Here is a 17,197-nt window from a genome sequence, read left to right on the forward strand (position 1 = left end):
TGGAAAGGGAGGGGCAAAGAGTTTGGCAGAGATGGGAGTGGCCCCTTAGCAGCCATAGAATGGCTGTATGGAATGGGGAGCGAGTGTATCAATCCAGCTGCCTTTCCTCTCAAACTGGGCTCTCTGGTAACCCTTCTCCCCGATACGTATGCTAGCCATCCCTCAGATGCTTCTTCCCTTGACTCACAGAGGGTGGAAGTTCTAAACTGTACTTGTCACCCAGAATCCTTTTAGTCCATAAGGTACAACTCTTCTGACCAGGCTAGAAAAGTGACAATGCCAGGCTGGCACAGGCAGCATCTAAAGGGCACAGTAGCCTGTGCCTAGTAGGGTGGACTTTACAATGGCCACTATAGCCCCTCCAAAGTGCCTGCTCCTAGAGGGCATTCTCTCTGGTTGTCTCCTGGACTCTCTCTTAGGGCCAATGCCAGCATCTGAGAATCATCTGCCTGAAAATCCTAAACGCGTCATTCTTAGCTTTCTGGGTCCTGGCTCCTTTGAGAATCTGTAAAAAGCTTTACCCCACTCCCTAGAATAGTGCAGAATTGCTACAACACTGTGCACACACCCCCAGTTCTGCATGTAATTCCAGGGAGTTTGTGGACCCTAGGAAAAATACCCCCACCGTGAGGGCTTTCGGACTCTTGAGATGCTCTCAGAAATGTTCAGCTGAGTGGGCTGGGGGAGAGGACAAACGAATCCATGGTCAGAAGTCTCTGCTGTCCACAGCAGGATAAAATTTTCCACACATTTGACCATTTGATCAGATTAACTGGCTCTCATTACACACACACAGAGAAGAGCTGTGTCTCTGCTGAAATACAATGTCCATGCTCTCTGTCCTCCTATCCTGGTTCTTGGCAGTGCTCTGTGACCACAAGTACACAAGACGTTTGATGCTGGAGCAGGGGAAGGAGGCCCGGTGGCAGGCTGGGGAACTTTTTCTTACCTACCTCAGAGTCTAAACCCTGGGCACAGATTTTATTCTTGTGTGGCCAGGTCAGATGCCAGATGTGCTCCTGGTCTGGCACACTCACAGGCTTATGAAAACTGGCCCCTCGGGCTCATCAGTCTGTTGTGCCCCACACAGGTCATTCCCATGTCAAAGCCCTGCCCTGCCCCTGGGGAAGACTGAGCCTAAGCCTCCCTCCTGCGGGAATTTGCTAGATGGATGGGAGGAAATCAGACACAGACCCAGGACCTGGAGAGTTGGGAAGTGAACAGCCCCTCAGTGAGTCAGTTCCTCATGGAGAGGGGAGGAGCACGGAGGTTGGGTTGGCCAGGAAGAGGCGCTGTAGGAAGGGAAGGTAGAGGGATCAGCAGGTGAAGGAAAGGAAAGAAGGGGCAGCCCTGAAGTCTGGAAATGCACTGTGTGAAACTCGGGGGAGGAGACACTTGGGGAGCACTTTGGGTTAGCTGAGTATTTTATTGTTTGTATAAACTGGATTTGTTTATTCATTCATTCATCTATCCATAGACATTGGGGTTATTTCCACATTTGGGCTATTGTGAATAATGCTGCCATCAACATCAGTGTACAAATATTTGTTTGAATCCCTGCTTTCATTTCTTTGGGGTATATACCCAGAAGTGGAATCGCTTGACCATGTGGTAATTGTATGTTTAATTTTTTGAGGAGCCACCATTACTGTTTGGATTTGGATTTTTTTCTTGTTGTTTTTTGTTTGTTTGTTTTTTAAAATCCTCACCTGAGGATATATTTTTCTTTATTTTAGAGAGAGAGAAACACCGATCGGTTGCCTCCTGTACATACGCCCCTGGGGATCAACCCCACAACCTTTTGGTGTACAAAGGACATACCAAGCAACTGATCCACCCAGCCAGGACTGGATTTTGTTTTTAAGTGCAGTTTCAAACCACTGTACTGACATGATCTGATTTAGTTTTGTAAGATAACTGATGTCCACTGTGGCTGCTATGTCAAGAATAGATTGTGAAGAATAGAGGCCAGGAAACCAGTTAAGACATTATTGCTGCTGCCCGGCATGGCTCAGTGGTTGAGCCATGAATCAAGAGGTCACGGTTCAATTCCCAGTCAGGGCACATGCCCGGGTTGTGGGCTCGATCACCAGTGGGGGACATGCAAGAGGCAGCCAATGATTATCTCTCATCATTGATGTTTCTATCTCCCTTCTCCTTTCCTCTTTGACATCAATTTAAAAAATATATTTTTAAAAAAGACATTATTCCTGAGGTGACAGTGAGGACCAAGAGAAAGAACTGGCAGTACTTGCTGATGGACTCATTGTCAAGGATGAGGAAAGGGTAGAATCCAGCACGACGCCTAGGTTAGAGCAGCTGAAGGGATGCAGGTACCATATACTGACAAGGGGGAGCCTGGGGTGCAGCTTGGGAGGAAATCTGGAGTTCCATTTTGGTAGTGTTTGGTTTGTGGTTCTGTTATACATCCATGTGAAGATGGCAAGGCCAGGAAAGAAGACTTAGGAGCCATCTGCATATTGATGAGACTGAATAAGGCATGTGTGCCGGAGGTCACAGGAGTCTTACAGCCTCTGTCATGAGTCATGAAGCTGGGTTGGGGTGGTGGGGTATTAAACTTAAATTAGGAGGCTATTGTCTAGGGGGCATAAGAAAGTATGGATAGGCTTGTCTGTGTCTCCATGCTCTGGAGCACATGTCCAGTGGGTTCAGGGGTGTGACCGGAAGACTGTCAGAGGTTGACTCACTCCCCTAGAAGGGCCTGCACTCATGCTCAGAATCCACAGGTCCAGTCCAGCCACCTGAGCCCGGGGGGAAGGTATGGGAGAAAGGCCTTGTAGAGCTCAGGCCCCCTGAGGTTCACAGCTCAGTGCTTTGCAGTTTCTTACCACAAAACCCACTTCCTGTGATGTTCTGTCCCTGAGTTATCTCCATCACCATGAATTTCCTGTGAGAAGGCGAGGCTCTTGGTTGGGGTTCCTCCCTGCTTCCTGTTAGAACTAGCAGTTGGGGCTGTAATTGGATTATGAGTCTGGGAGATCCATGAAGGCAGGACCCAGACCAGGCCCCTCCCTGACCAGGGTAGTGTCAGGCACCTAGAAAGTGAATTAGCAGATGTTTACTAAGTGAATGCTGGGCCAAAGCTGCCAAATGAGGCTAATTTTGACTCATAACCATTGGGGACAATACTCCCTATTTCATAGTGTTTTAATCTTCATAGAGAATATTAATTAAGAAAGTCAACATAAAAGCACCTAGTTCAGCCTGGCTGGCGTGGCTCCGTGGTTGAGCATCAACCTATGAACCAGGAGGTCAGGGTTTGATTCCCGGTCAGGGCACATGCCTGGGTTGCAGGCTTAATCCCCAGTGTGGGGTGTGCACCAGTCAATGATTCTCTTTCATCATTGATGTTTCTATCTTTGCTTTCCTCTCTGAAATCAATTTTTTTTTTAAAGCACATAGTAGGTACAAGTATTTGGACGCTGTGTGAGCAAGGTCTGAGCACTGGGCTGCTCCCACAGCTTGAAAGAGAAAGGACACAAAGGACACAATCATCGCTTACACCTTCCCCTCCACTTCCACTTCTGAAACTCCATTGCACAATCAGGAACAGAACAAGAGCATGGGAAACCAAAATCACAGTTAGTAAAACATAAAGATTTGAAATATGTTTCAAGATGGATTGCTTCAGAGTAGAGCTATTTTTAATGCTCTAAGGATTCCAGACTGAATAACAGGATTATGAAGTAAGCCTCCACTCAGAAAAAAAAATGAAAGATCTAAGCAGAGATACCCCTCCCTTCAAAAAGCTTTCCTCATCCCCAAATTCAGGATGGTTGCTCTCCCCTTCCCCTCCCCTTTCCCCTGCAGGCTCTCAACCCTGTACTTCCTCTGACAGGTTACTGATCACCCTAGGTAGCTGGGCTCACCACTGTGCCTGACCAATGGCAGGCACTTGATGCATGTTTTTAATTTAATTAAAAAGAGGCTCTTCACCTTCTCATTTCCTAAAATATTCCACAGGCAAAGCAGGTAATAAAGGAGATTAGAGTAAGGCTTCTTGCTGCTGGTCCAGCAAGTAAGAAATCAACATCTGTATATTCTACCTGGCAAACTTATTCTGAGGAGCCTGGAAGACAGGGAAGCCGACACTGAAAACTGTCACAGTCACTAGGGGTAGAAACGAGAGGAGGATGGAATTACGGCTCTGAAAGATGGCAGCTGGAAGGCTGCAGAGACCAAGAGGGGCATCTGAAGCCCTTGTTGGAAGTTTATACTTGATTTAGACCAAAGAAACACAACTCTGAGGTCCTGTCTCAGACATCAGAGGAGGTGCCTAGGTAAACGGGCAAAGGACTGACACTGCAGAACCAGCGTCCTGGCCAGGTGGGCTTGGGTGGCAGGGGTGCTGGGCCACACACAGGACTTCCTCCTTCCACCCCCTTCCCCACCATCTGCTTCCATGGACTTGCTTAGTGCAGTAGGTGTGGGAGGATTAAAAACTCGGGCCTGCTGGAGGCCCAAGAGCGCCAGCGCTGTGCCCGCAGGGGATTAGGTTTTCAACAAAGCGGTGAGCTGACTTCAAGGACACTGTCCCTTCCAGAGTATTTAAAGGAGCAGCTGGAACAGTACGTGAAGCAGCTGCAGATCGTGCGGGTGGTGCGGCAGGAGAAGCGGAAGGGGTTGATCACTGCCCGGCTGCTGGGAGCCAGCGTGGCACAGGCAGAGGTGCTCACCTTCCTGGACGCCCACTGTGAGTAGAGTGCTGGCCTGGCACCCAGGAGGCCTGGGTGTAGTCTGGCCCATCCCCCACCCCTCCCTGGCAGAATGAGGAGCTGTGACCACAGCATCAACAGGCCCCTTCCTGCTCTGTTCTAGGAGCAAAGGAGGCTTGGGACTCTCTCCAGCTTCTTCTACTCCTTTCTCACCCCAATCCCAAGGGTGTTTTATCAAGAGACACACACAACCCTAAAACAATTGGTCACCCCACAATTGCTGGGAGTGTGCTCCGGAGCCCCAGGCATTCCTCTCTCCCCAGATCTGTACCTCGTTCTGAACTCAACCCCTCAGAGAGGCCTCCTGTTACCGCTGGGAACTGATCTGTGTGGAGCTTTCCTGTAGGGCCACCTGGAGCCAGGAAAGCCTCCCTCTCACCCCAAACCAAAACACCTCCCACCATTCTCAGGAAAAATAACTCCTAAAAGCAGTGATACATATTGGGGAAAGCCTAGAAAGCCAGAGGACCGGGTTTGCATTCTAGCAAAGCCTCAGGTTCCTCATTTGTAAGATGGGAAGAGGATACCAACCTTACTCACCAACAGAATTATTACTCTGAGGGCCAAATAACGTAATATACATAGTTCACTGAAAATCTCAAAGGGCTAGACAAATGAAAGAGATTGTTATTCTACAACTGGAGCTGCAGCTTGAGATGCAGATATTCCCAGTAGAGGGGACACCTGCTTCTGCAATCCACGCTTGGGGAGGGAGGGCTGATTCAGTGGGTAGGCTGGGAATCGGAAGACACCCATCCAGGGCCTTTCCTGTGCTTTGGGATCAGTTGAGTCCATGTTAGTCCCCTGAGAGATCCACTCTCCCCTCCAAAGCTGCCTGCATCATTAGCTTGGGGGAGGGGAGAGGAGGAGGTTCTCAGATCTCTCTGTTCTGAACTGCTGTGAGCGAGCTTGCCTGTGTTTCTCAGCCTATAGCTAGGAAGTGGATGGAGAATTCTCTTGTCCTCCTGGGTCTCCCCGCCGGCCTGGGGCATGGGCTCAGGTGTGATCAGGACCCTGACAGTTGTCTCCCGGTCTGGGCTTGCAGGTGAGTGCTTCCATGGCTGGCTGGAGCCCCTCCTGGCTCGCATCACCGAGGATGAGACAGCGGTGGTGAGCCCAGACATCGTCACTATTGACCTTAACACTTTTGAGTTCTCCAAGCCCGTTCCGAAGGGCAGAGTCCATAGCCGTGGCAACTTTGACTGGAGCCTGACCTTCGGCTGGGAGACTCTACCTCCACATGAAAAGCAGAGGCGCAAGGACGAGACTTACCCAATCAAGTAAGGACCACAGCCTGGTGAGCCCCGAACCCGGCCTACATGGTCCCAGACTCACCCAGTCCTAGGGACCTGGGCCATCTCAGGTCAGCATTTATTAGTGCTCAAGCAAGCACCTGACATATTTTACCTAATTCTCATCCCCTATGATTAGCCTGTACAATAAGTGAGAACATTGAGTTTCTTAGAGATAAACAGTTGGCCTCAGATTACACAGCTAACAAAAGGTGGAACAGGGATACCCATCCGGGCCTGTCTGACCCAGGCCTACCCTCCTAACCATGGCACTAGACTGCTCTTATCTGCCACTTACTGTGTGCCTGGCACTGGACTAAGGGCTCTACACACTTTGTGTCATCTATTCCTCCCTATTTGTAGGAGACCATGACTGGTGTTTGCAGAGGTGCGGAGAGATAGTGGGGAGTGGCCATTGTTGAGTAGCCATTGTAATAAGAGCGGGTGGCATGTGCTCCCAGGTCATTCTCTTTGAAAAGACTGGAAACGTAGTAAAAGAATAGTGCAAGTGTTCTGCAGTTTGCAGTTTGTTGCAGTTGCCCTGAACTTTTTGGTAAAGAGCCAAATAGTAAATATTTCAGGTTTGTCAGTTACATATAGTCTGTTGCATAATATTCCTTGTTTGTGTTTCTTTTTAAACAATCCTTTAAAAATGTAAAAACCATCCTTATATAAACCCAGAGCCTTATATAAAGCCAGGCCAGGTTTGGTCCCCAGGCCATAGTTTGCCAACCCCTGAGCTGTAGGATGGATGCATGAAAGTTTACCCATTACCTTCCCCTCATACCTCTACCCTGTCCTTCCCTCTCCAATTGCCTGTTGGTGTTGTTAGAGACCACAAGCTTATTTTATTTAACCCTCACCCGAGGATATATTTTTATTGACTTTTAGAGAGGCAGGGAGAGAAAGAACGAGAAACATCGATTAGTTGCCTCCTGTGCATGCCCTGACCAAGGATCAAACCCACAACCTAGGTATGTGCCCTGACCGGGAATCGAACCGGCAACCTTTTGGAGTAGGGATGATGCTCCAACTGACTGAGCCACCCAACCAGGGCAACCACAAGTTTATTTTAACAGATACTTTAGCCAAACTGAGTTGGGGAGTGGCTTTTAGAGTATCCTGTGATTATCTGCCATTGTTTTCCCATACTGGCCAGGAAACTCCAAGGTCAACTGAATATATATCTGGGATGGAGGGAAGCAGAGGTAGGAGATACAATAAGTAGAGATAAGAGGGAAGGCTTGAAAGGAAGAGAGTGTTGGAGTTCCTCCCCCTCCACATGCCCAAGTCCTAACACATGCTGCCCAGAATCTCAGTGGAGAGGGATCAGATGGGTGCCACAGGAAGTAATCCCGTGGATTCTGAACAGCCAGCTTCTCTGTCTCCATTAGAAGGAGAAGCAACAACAGAAAGAAGAGAGGGGAAAAGAGAAGGCAAGAGGGAGAAAAGAAATGAGAACTCCCTATTGACTGCTTCATAGATGTCTTTTGTTTGTTGCGCACACCAACAAAGCCCTCCTCCCCCAAGCTGGGGGCCAGGCACACAGTGACACAGTCAGGGACAGGGCACCTGGCCTCCACCCATCACTGATGTCCCTGGCTCCAGTGTCTGAGGACCATACAGCTGGAAGATAAAGCTCCAGTGTTGGAGGAATGAAATTGCTGCCTGCTGGTGTGCATGGCTTGCCCTCAGCACTATGCATAGTACCCCACCAGGAGGCCTGCAGGCAGTACCCTTTACTCTGAAAGCTAACAGGAGGCTGAGAGGAGAGATAAGGGACCCAGAGGATCCTAAGAAGTAGGCCAGGAAACACAGGCTGTTGCCTGTAGGCTGTGGGTCTGCAGTGAGTTTCCCTGTGTAGAGTTTATCCTCAGAGGTTATTTGTCAGTGGCTTCTGGGTCAGAGACCTTTCAAAGCCAAGGGACAGGCCCAAGGCAGGAAGAACCTCAAGAAGAAGTAGGTTAAGCCCTGGCCAGGTAGCTCAGCTGGTTAGAGCATTGCCCCGATTCACCAAGGTTGTGGGTTCGATCCCCGGTCAGAGCACATACAAGAAGCAACGAAGGAAGGAAGGAAGAAGGGAGGGAACAAAGGAGGGAGGAGTTCCAAAGTGCTAATCTGGAATCCCAGGACTCTCTGAACCTTTCTGGGCCTTACTTGGGCTGGCTTACAACTCCTGGGTCAGAACCAGTGACAGAAAGCCTGCATGAGCATGTGGGTTTCCCAATTAAAATTTCTTCCAGAAAACAGCTGCAGGAGCCAACTTCAGGGCAACAAGAGCAGCCACAAGGTTAACTCAAGGTCAGGCTCTTGTGTAGTCACCTTAACAGATCAGTCCAATGAACACTGATTGAGCCCCTGCTGTGTGTGAAGCACCTTGATTGGTTCTCGGCTACATGAAGAAGCAACAGAAGGGGGCAGCAAAGCCACGTCCAAGAGAGCCTGGCCAGGCACAGCTACCAACACCTCCTGATTAAGTATCTGATAGTCAATCCTAGTCTCCCCTGGCCCCTACCCCCACCTTCAACCCTTAGCCCAGCTCCCCTTCTGAGCCACTCGGTATCTATATTCTAGGAATGAGATGTTTTTGTTAATTTGTCTTCTTATGGGTCTGTGCCTCCCTGCTTTTGTCTGAAAGCCAGAATCTTTTTGTAGCCTCCAAATGCTCCTTTCGGTGTAAGTTGAGCTTGATGTCATCTCATTTCCTATTCTGTTTCCAGGAGTTTCCTCTGTCCAGAGCAGCTGGCAGATTTTCCCCAAAGCTAGTTGCTCATGCAGTATTAAGTACCAGGGCTGGACTCCTACTAAAACTGTGGCTTTCTAGTCCCTCAAGGGCCAGGGACTCTGAAAGACAATGGGGTCAGTTCAACTCATAATATTCATTCATTCATGGTTTGAATCCTATGTCCAAAAACAATTTCACATTGCTTCTAATAACCAACTATCTACTATGCTCCAGGAACTTAGCTGCCAAAAAGTAAAAAACAATGGTAGCTTTACCCTCTGCTACTAGACTGAGCTCTCAGTGAATAAGATCTGTCTTTCTTAACTAACATGTAGCACAGGTCCTGGTGGCTGGTATTTAATACATCTTTGGTTGAATAGATGAATGGGTGCCTTTTAGAAGAGAGTAATGATAATTACACTTCTCCTTGACCTAGTTCCTAGAAGGTAAAGAGACATAATAAAAGCTCAATAAACATTTGCTAAATGAACTACTTAGTGGAAGAGGGGCTGTCTATCCCAGGAAAGGGGGTGGGAATAGGGTAGGAAGCATTAGCGGTGAGTCCCAGCTTTCCACTCCTCCCACTTCCTCCCCAGAAGATGCACATGCTTCTCCCTCTGTCTCTCCAGATCCCCGACGTTTGCTGGTGGCCTCTTCTCCATCTCCAAGTCCTACTTTGAGCACATCGGTACCTATGATAATCAGATGGAGATCTGGGGAGGGGAGAACGTGGAAATGTCCTTCCGGGTGAGAGCGAAGAGGGCTTCGAGGGGGGAACAACAACATCCCAAGGGACAGCCTGAGAACCTGTCTCTTAGGCAGCAGAAATATAACATCTGGAACTGAACTTAAAAGGTGGCTGTTTCCTGGCATGATTCTGCTTTTCCTCCGCTCCCCTCCCTGCCTCTGGCAATGGGACTTTGGGAATCAGATTAGACAACTTGAAACAAATTACTGAGCAGAACTCCTCAGAAAGAAGGGATAACAGTGGTATAGGCATTGGACGTCTACAGACATTTTTCATGGTGTCTGTAGAAAAGGATTAGACCCTGATCATGGTAGAGGACCCTGGAAAGGTTAGTAAGCAGTCACTAACTTTTTTCTAGAAAAATCAGGTTCCCCTTTCCAGGTCAGAGGACATGTGCCCTGGTAGTCTTAGAGTTTCCCTGCCCTATGTTCAGAAAGCTCTTCATACTGTAGAAGATGGTGCCCAAATTTCGGTGGACCCCAGAACTCTGAGGGGTTCCAGGAATAAGGCAATCAGGATTAGGTTAGGAACAAAGGATTGCCTCTTCGTGAAATCTATACAAATCCTCATGCCAGTGGAGAGGTAATTAGTAAGTAAATGAGCTCATTTGTGAAAGTCACCTCTCACAGTGCCTGGCACGTATTAAGCACACCTATAATACCTGCTGTTATTATGTATTTCTGTTTCTGCTGTACTAAAATGAACAACATATCTCCTAATTTAAAACCTAAAAAGAGGAGATACAAGTGGGAAGGCTTAAACAGAAGGGTCACCAGCTCATTCCCCATAACTCCCAGAGTTCTGATTCTAGGTTCATCCATGAGCTTCTGACCTCTCTTCAGTCTCTGTCCTAGGGAACTAGTGTGCTACAGGTCCAGGTGACGACCACAGGCCACCTGGCATTGACTATCCTTGCACTGATGCTCTGATTGGATCACAAGTCTATCTTGATTTGAGGAAGTTTGAGTTTCCAGTACAGTGGGGCCTTGACTTACGAGTTTAATTCGTTCCGAGACCGAGCTCGTTAAGGAGCCCGTTAAGGAGCTCGTTAACTCAAATTACTCTATCAACTCAATGCAAAAAATCCGCCAAAGAGACAGCTGGTATCTCAAAATACTCCTTAGTCGGGACACTTGTAAGTCAAGGCCCCACTGTAATACCTCTGTGAGCTGATAAAATCATATTTTCAATTCAAAAAGCCAAAGTTAGCCAAACTGTCTTTTCTCTAAAATGGGTCCTGAGGCCCATTCAGACATGCAAATGTGCTTAAATCAGAGTGAACCAATATCAGAGAGCTAGGGATTGTGTGTGTGTGGTCATGGCCTAAGAAGAAGCCTAGTCATTGTCCTTATTTCCAGGAGAGAAAGTAGCATTTCCTTGAGCTTCCTGGACCTGGGGTCTGGTTCTCTGGGAATGGAACAGAGCTGCTTTGGGGAGAGATTGCCCCACCCAGCTCCTAAAGGCCCCATTTTGTATCCTCTTACGGCAGGTGTGGCAGTGTGGGGGCCAGCTGGAGATCATCCCCTGCTCTGTGGTAGGCCACGTGTTCCGTACCAAAAGCCCCCACACCTTTCCCAAGGGCACCAATGTCATTGCCCGCAACCAAGTGCGCCTGGCTGAGGTCTGGATGGATAGCTACAAGGAGATTTTCTACCGGAGAAATATGGAGGCAGCAAAGATGGCCCAAGAGGTGAGATGAAATGGTCCTCCGGGGAGGGCCTGGATGAAGAAAAGTACAGAATCCCAGACCCTGTCAAGAGCTTAATGATAGAGGCCCACCCATTTCTACCACCTTAGACCCTGTGAGCTAGCCCAGGGAAGCTAGAGAATGAGGAGAGGCGTCTTTGTTGTCCCTGCCTAGAGAGCCCCAGTGTCTTTTAGGAGGGGAGAGCAAAGAGATTTGGAGAAAGAACCTCTTCCAGGAGGACTGGCTTTGCTCTGAGAGACTCAGAATGGGGCTGGGAGGAAACTAACTGGGAAGTGACAGGAGATGAGGGAGTAAGGGGGATCCGGGTGGAGTTCCCAAAGCCAAGATGGGGTTTGGGATTGGATGTGAGGCTGGGTCAGTAGCTCCGACAGGTCCTGAGCAGGAGTGAGCCTGAGACCCATTCTGGGCAAAAGTGACCCCAAGAACTCTGGACTACTTCAAGCCAGGCAAGAAGGTCAAGGCTGGTGGTACTGATCCTTAGGGGGTTGTCTTGTTGACAGAAATCCTTTGGTGACATTTCGGAACGACTGCAGCTGAGGGAACAACTACACTGTCGTAACTTTTCCTGGTTCCTGCACAACATCTACCCAGAGTTGTTTATTCCTGACCTGAAGCCCACCTTCTATGGAGCTGTGAGTCCTGAGAACCAACTTGCCTGCCCATCATCACAGAACCCCCTAGAGAAGTTCAAGACCACTTTCCCCACAGACAGATGACAATCGAGAACTGAATTTTATTCTCCACTTCTTTATCCAGAAGGAGGACTTTGGAGCTTCTAGAGATAGCTAAAGTCCTTATGAGGAAAATAGCCTATAAGCAGTGACTTGCTCTCAAACGCTCACCTGCATCAGAATCATCAGGAAGGAGTATTAAAACACAGACTGCTGATTCAGTGGGACTGGGGTGGAGCCTGAAAATATGCATTTCTAACAAATTTGTGGGTGATGCTGATGGTCTGGGGAATCACACTTTGAGAGCCATTGCTCATGAGGAAATTCCCATGTGCTAAGGACTTCTCCACAGACCTAGCAGCCTAAGAGGTGGCCCAGCATGCCCTGGCCCCGCCTCTGGGCTGTGCACCTCACTTTGCTGTTAACTTCAGGCATCTGGGTTAATGAGCAGAGGAGAAATCCAGTCATGCAAATTTATTCCAATTGGGCCTGACACCACAAACTAAAAATCTCCTGACTATGCTGTCCCGGTTTCCCTCTCTACTCCCCATTCTGCAGATAAAGAATCTTGGTATCAATCAGTGCCTGGATGTGGGTGAGAAGAACCATGGAGGGAAGCCCCTCATCATGTATGCCTGCCACGGCCTTGGTGGCAACCAGGTGTGTAGCCCAACCCTTCTGGGGCAGGCCCAAGAGAAGCCTGTCTCTGAGCATCTCCTTTCGTAAGGGGTCCCCTTCCTCCACTCAAAATAGTCCTTTCCGAAGGACGAGGATGAGGGATATCCAGAGAGATGAGGAGATCCCATCCCTGCCCTCAGAAAACTCCCAGTCTGAGGAAGAAAGCATGACAGAGACAGACAAGGTCTGAAGTCTGAATTAGGGACATACATCAGTGCTGGGTGCTAGGAAGGGATGGGGGAGGGGAGGATTGTTCATCAGAGAAGGCTTGCTGGAGGATGCCAGCTGCTAAGTGATGTTTTAGGGTAAGCGTGGGAAATTTCTGAGCACTTTCCCTCACCTACATACAACTTCTATCTTCAGTGCCTCTTCAGCCCAGAAAAAACACTGTGATCCTACCACCCCAAAATGACCCCAAAACAACCACCTCCTGACATCTTAGTCACCTAGCATCCTGAAAATTTACTCCATGCCCCACAATGGCCCAGCTCTTTCCTGAGGAATAACAAGTAACCTTCTTGGCCTGAGTTCCTCAATCTACCCTGAATGCCCAGCGTTTGGTAAGAAAGAAGTACTTGAACCATAATTGAAGCAAGGGAAGGAGTGGCTTGGGACACTGAACAGACTGTCTATATGAAGATAGTCATTCTGAAACAATTCCCCGTACCACTGGCCTGCATGATGATTTTAGGTGGTACATTGGTGAACTTTTTTTTTTTAAATATATTTTATTGATTTTTTACAGAGAAGAAGGGAGAGGGATAGAGAGTTAGAAACATCCATGAGAGAGAAACATCGATCAGCTGCCTCCTGCACGCCCCCAGTGGGAAGGTGCCCGAAACCAAGGTACATGCCCTTGCCCGGAATCGAACCTGGGACCCTTGAGTCCGCAGGCCGACGCTCTATCCACTGAGCCAAACCGGTTCGGCCATTGGTGAACTTTTTTATTTTACTAGTAATCTATTAACAAAAGAAGAACTAGAATATCAGACACATGACTTCACAGATAATGCTTAACATGAAGCGAGGTTAATATTTTAATTAAATAAAAAATATGAATTAACTATTATTCCAGTATAACCCAGATATGGTTAAAAATTCCTGAAGGTGACACTTGAATTACTCAAGTCTTGTTGCTCACTCACTTGCCTCCCCAAGAGGCCATCTGTGGTTGGCATCTTAGGGCAGATGGCTTGGGAAGGTGGTGGGCAAACTCTCCGCCCGTCTCTCAGACCTCCTCTTGTCTTGACTTCTAGTACTTTGAGTACACAACCCAGAGGGACCTTCGCCACAACATCGCAAAGCAGCTGTGTCTACACGCCAGTGCTGGCACTCTGGGCCTTAGGAGCTGTCACTTCACTGGCAAAAACAGCCAAGTCCCCAAGGACGAGGAATGGGAATTGACCCAGGTAAGTCAGCCCAGAAAGTTCAGCATCAAGAACCCAAGGCCACCACTGCTCCCCCCCCCCCCCCCCCCGACTCCTTATTTTCTGTATCTTATGCCTGAGATACCATGGAGTAGATCAGTACTAGAAAGTATGGAGGGTGAGCGCTTGGTCCCAGGCAGAGTTCCCAGGGCTTAAGTAATGTTTGGTGATGGTTGGTCTGGCTGATAGAAAGATAGGGTCAGGTGTGTCATGGCTCAAGTATTTTTTGACTGAACCTAAGTAGATGAAAGTGAAGAGTCTCTCATGGTTCCTGCCTGCCCTCCATGTGTCAGGCACAAAACTATGCACTCACATACATTGGTTTGATTAATATTTCAGAGGTTCTTCCCAAGAAGCTCGGCAAGTTTGTGGCTGGCCCAAGATTCATCGCTAGTAAATGGCAGGCCTGAGATTCAGACCCAAATAAGTCTGACTCGAAAGCACAGGCTCTTTCCATTAGACCACACTGCCTCGGGGTCTATAATGTAACTTCTACAGTACTGAGCACAAACTAGCTCACTCTGTTCTACCCCAGTCCTGTCCCTGGGTTAGGGAAAGAGGAGGCTAACCTTGGGGCTGCAGGGAAGGGGAGAGTCTAAATATGATCCAAGGCAGAAAGTGGAGGTAGGCAGCAGCGGCCCAGGCCATCTGGAGGAGGCAGGCCCTAGCCTTTTTCAGTTAGCCCATGGTCCTTCCTCTATTCCAGCCATTCAGGCTAAAGCTTGGGGTGGGTAATTGACACAAGAGGAAACTCAGGAATGCATCCCCTAAGAGTGTCTGGCATATTGCCAGACCTTTAACAGTGCTATTTATTGCCCCCTAATAGCACTGTTACAGGACTGAGGCCCAGGTTGACCCTTTGCTATGTCATCTTTTAGGATCACCTCATCAGGAACTCAGGATCTGGTACCTGCCTGACGTCTGAGGACAAAAAGCCAGCCATGGCCTCCTGCAATCCCAGCGACCCCCACCAGCACTGGCTCTTCATCTAGGCCCCAGATCATCACCTGTGGAAGTTCCCACAAGCCTCTCAGGAAACAGTATTTTAGGGAACCTGATGTTTGGGAACCTGAGCATCAGCTTCTCTGTAGGCCTTAAAGATGGAGTTTAAACCTAATTTTGGATGTCAAGGCAGGACCTTCCTACTCCTTGCAACAACATTGGGCCCATTTTCCTTTCTCCACATTGATGGAAGAGACTGTAAGAGCACATAGTACTTGACCCAGAGCTTTCCTCTGTCCTAGAAACAGACTTCCAAAGCAGAGAAAGCTCCTGGGATAGGGACCAAGGCAGCAATGCTGAATTCAAGAAAAGTACCTCTGCATCCATGTCCTGACTACCTGATCATCTAGAGCTGGGCATACAGAATCTAGTGACATAATATATTCTAGCAGAGATCCCTCTGTTAGCGGTCTGAGAGCAACTCCCTTGCTAAATAGTATGCCGAGTTTATAGAGCCGTTTATGGTTTACAGAAAACACCCTGACAGGAATCCTTTATTTACTTCATCTGCACAATGACTCTGTAAGAAAGACAGGACAGGGACTGGCATGCCCATTTTACAGATAAGAAAGCTGAGGCAGGGAAGGGTAAAGGAGGTTGTCTGTAGTCCCACAGCTAGTGGATGGCGGGAGCCAAGACTGAAGCTTGATCTTGAATACTGAACCAGGGCGCCTTCACCACAAAAACACTAAACAACTAGCCACTGCCATTCCCATTCTCTCTTCCCTGCATTCTGATAATTTCTGGCTGGCTGGTCTCTATAAAGCCCAGAACAATGGAGCCAGGTAGCCATGAGGGAAACCACACAGTTCATGGAGCCAGCGATTCTCAGGTTTAAGTCCCAGAACCCCCTTTTTTTTTTCAGTGCCCCATATGTAATGTAATAAAAGGCAAAGTAGCCATGGATGAAATTGAGGATAGACGGGGGCAATGTCCACTAGCCCCTGAACTTCTAAAATTCTGTAAGACAATTTGAAAACCATCATTTTAGTCCAACCTTATCATTTTCCTATTATGAAACCGAGGGCAAATAAGTGAGGTAATTTGCCCAAGGCCACACAGCAAGGCACTGGCAACCCTGAAGCTAGGACCCAGATAAGGCTAACAAGAGCCGTAGGAAGGCTGAAGAATTAAGGACAGTGTATAGTCAAACATGACTGCATGACTGGCCTGGCCTGCTGAAGCCCTCATGTGGAGCAGACCTGGCATGCATATCAGCTCTTTCCTGAGTAAGTCAGACCCTACACACTTGGACTCAGAATTCCTTATGACTTTCAGTAGCAGGTTGTCATCTTAGGCATCACCACGTGAGGGTGCCAAGGGACCACAGCTGCCTCTCCTTCCCTGCAACTCAGTACTGCAGGTCTCCTAGGTCCCTGAAGAGCCTTCAGGATCCTGTGGACGCTACAGTGTAGAGGAAACATTCTGGGATAGCCCAGCCAAAGGGAGAAGGCAGAGCATAGCCTCTCCCATGATGTGGCCTGAGTGGGAAAGGTCTTTTCTAGAAAGAGAAGAGAATTGGACATGAGATCCCTGTAGAAATAAAGGTTTTGTGGCTTTGGTGAAGGAAGTTTGCATTGGATTCCTCCTCCCCCTGCATGGTTCCTTCGCTGATCCCTTTGAAGAATCTATTGATTCAGGCTGTGAAGAACTACACACATCTGAAAAGTCCATCACAGCAACTTGCTCTTGTTCCCAAACATCCTCTGGCCTACGTACTGTGTGTCAAGCATTAAGTAGACATGAGGAGTTATAAGATGAGGCTCTTCCCCTGTGGAACTCACACTCTAGCTGAAGAAACAGAGATGCAAGCAAGTCATGGAGTGTTCAGATATGTGCAGGGTGAGTTAGAACAATTCCTTCTATTTAGGCCCTAAATTTTAGGGGGATTAGGGAGGGCCTCACAGAGATGGTAACATTTTACTTTAGACCTCAAAGGATGAGTCCTCAGGTGGGAAGGACTTAATAAACAAAGACCTCATACAAGAAATGATCTACATGAGAAGAGATACAGAGGGACAAAGGCACAAGTGGATCTGGGAAACCAAGAGGACATCAGGGTGAGGGAGCAGTAGATGTAGAAGCTAGAAGATCAGGGCCACATAACTTTCATGGGCACTTTTGCCTTCATAAAAAGATATGTAAAATTATGTTTTATAACTGCTTAGGTATAAAAATGAATATAACCCAGGCTGATGGTATTCATTTTA

The 17,197-nt window shown here is 48.2% G+C and overlaps 1 protein-coding gene across 4 annotated transcripts in view; it reads left to right on the plus strand.

The window, feature by feature from the left end:
- GALNT6 (polypeptide N-acetylgalactosaminyltransferase 6) overlaps positions 1-16,557 on the plus strand; it is a 32,638-nt gene extending 16,081 nt beyond the window's left edge. For 2 of the 4 annotated variants that reach the window (XM_070410206.1, XM_070410207.1), the window contains 8 exons: positions 4,565-4,714; positions 5,782-6,016; positions 9,383-9,500; positions 10,991-11,191; positions 11,710-11,841; positions 12,439-12,540; positions 13,815-13,967; positions 14,864-16,557. In XM_070410206.1, coding sequence (XP_070266307.1) covers positions 4,565-4,714; positions 5,782-6,016; positions 9,383-9,500; positions 10,991-11,191; positions 11,710-11,841; positions 12,439-12,540; positions 13,815-13,967; positions 14,864-14,977 — 1,205 coding nt within the window. In that variant the 3' untranslated portion in view covers positions 14,978-16,557. Of the gene's footprint in view, positions 1-4,564; positions 4,715-5,781; positions 6,017-9,382; positions 9,501-10,990; positions 11,192-11,709; positions 11,842-12,438; positions 12,541-12,921; positions 13,119-13,814; positions 13,968-14,863 lie in introns of those variants that run through there. The other 2 variants (XR_011470830.1, XM_070410208.1) reach the window with 2 other exon arrangements.
- Positions 16,558-17,197: the final 640 nt, after the last annotated feature.

This window comes from Myotis yumanensis, unplaced genomic scaffold (genome assembly GCF_028538775.1).
Source record: "Myotis yumanensis isolate MYYU_CA2020_CCGP unplaced genomic scaffold, mMyoYum1.0.hap1 SCAF_3, whole genome shotgun sequence".
Lineage (NCBI taxonomy): Eukaryota > Metazoa > Chordata > Mammalia > Chiroptera > Vespertilionidae > Myotis > Myotis yumanensis.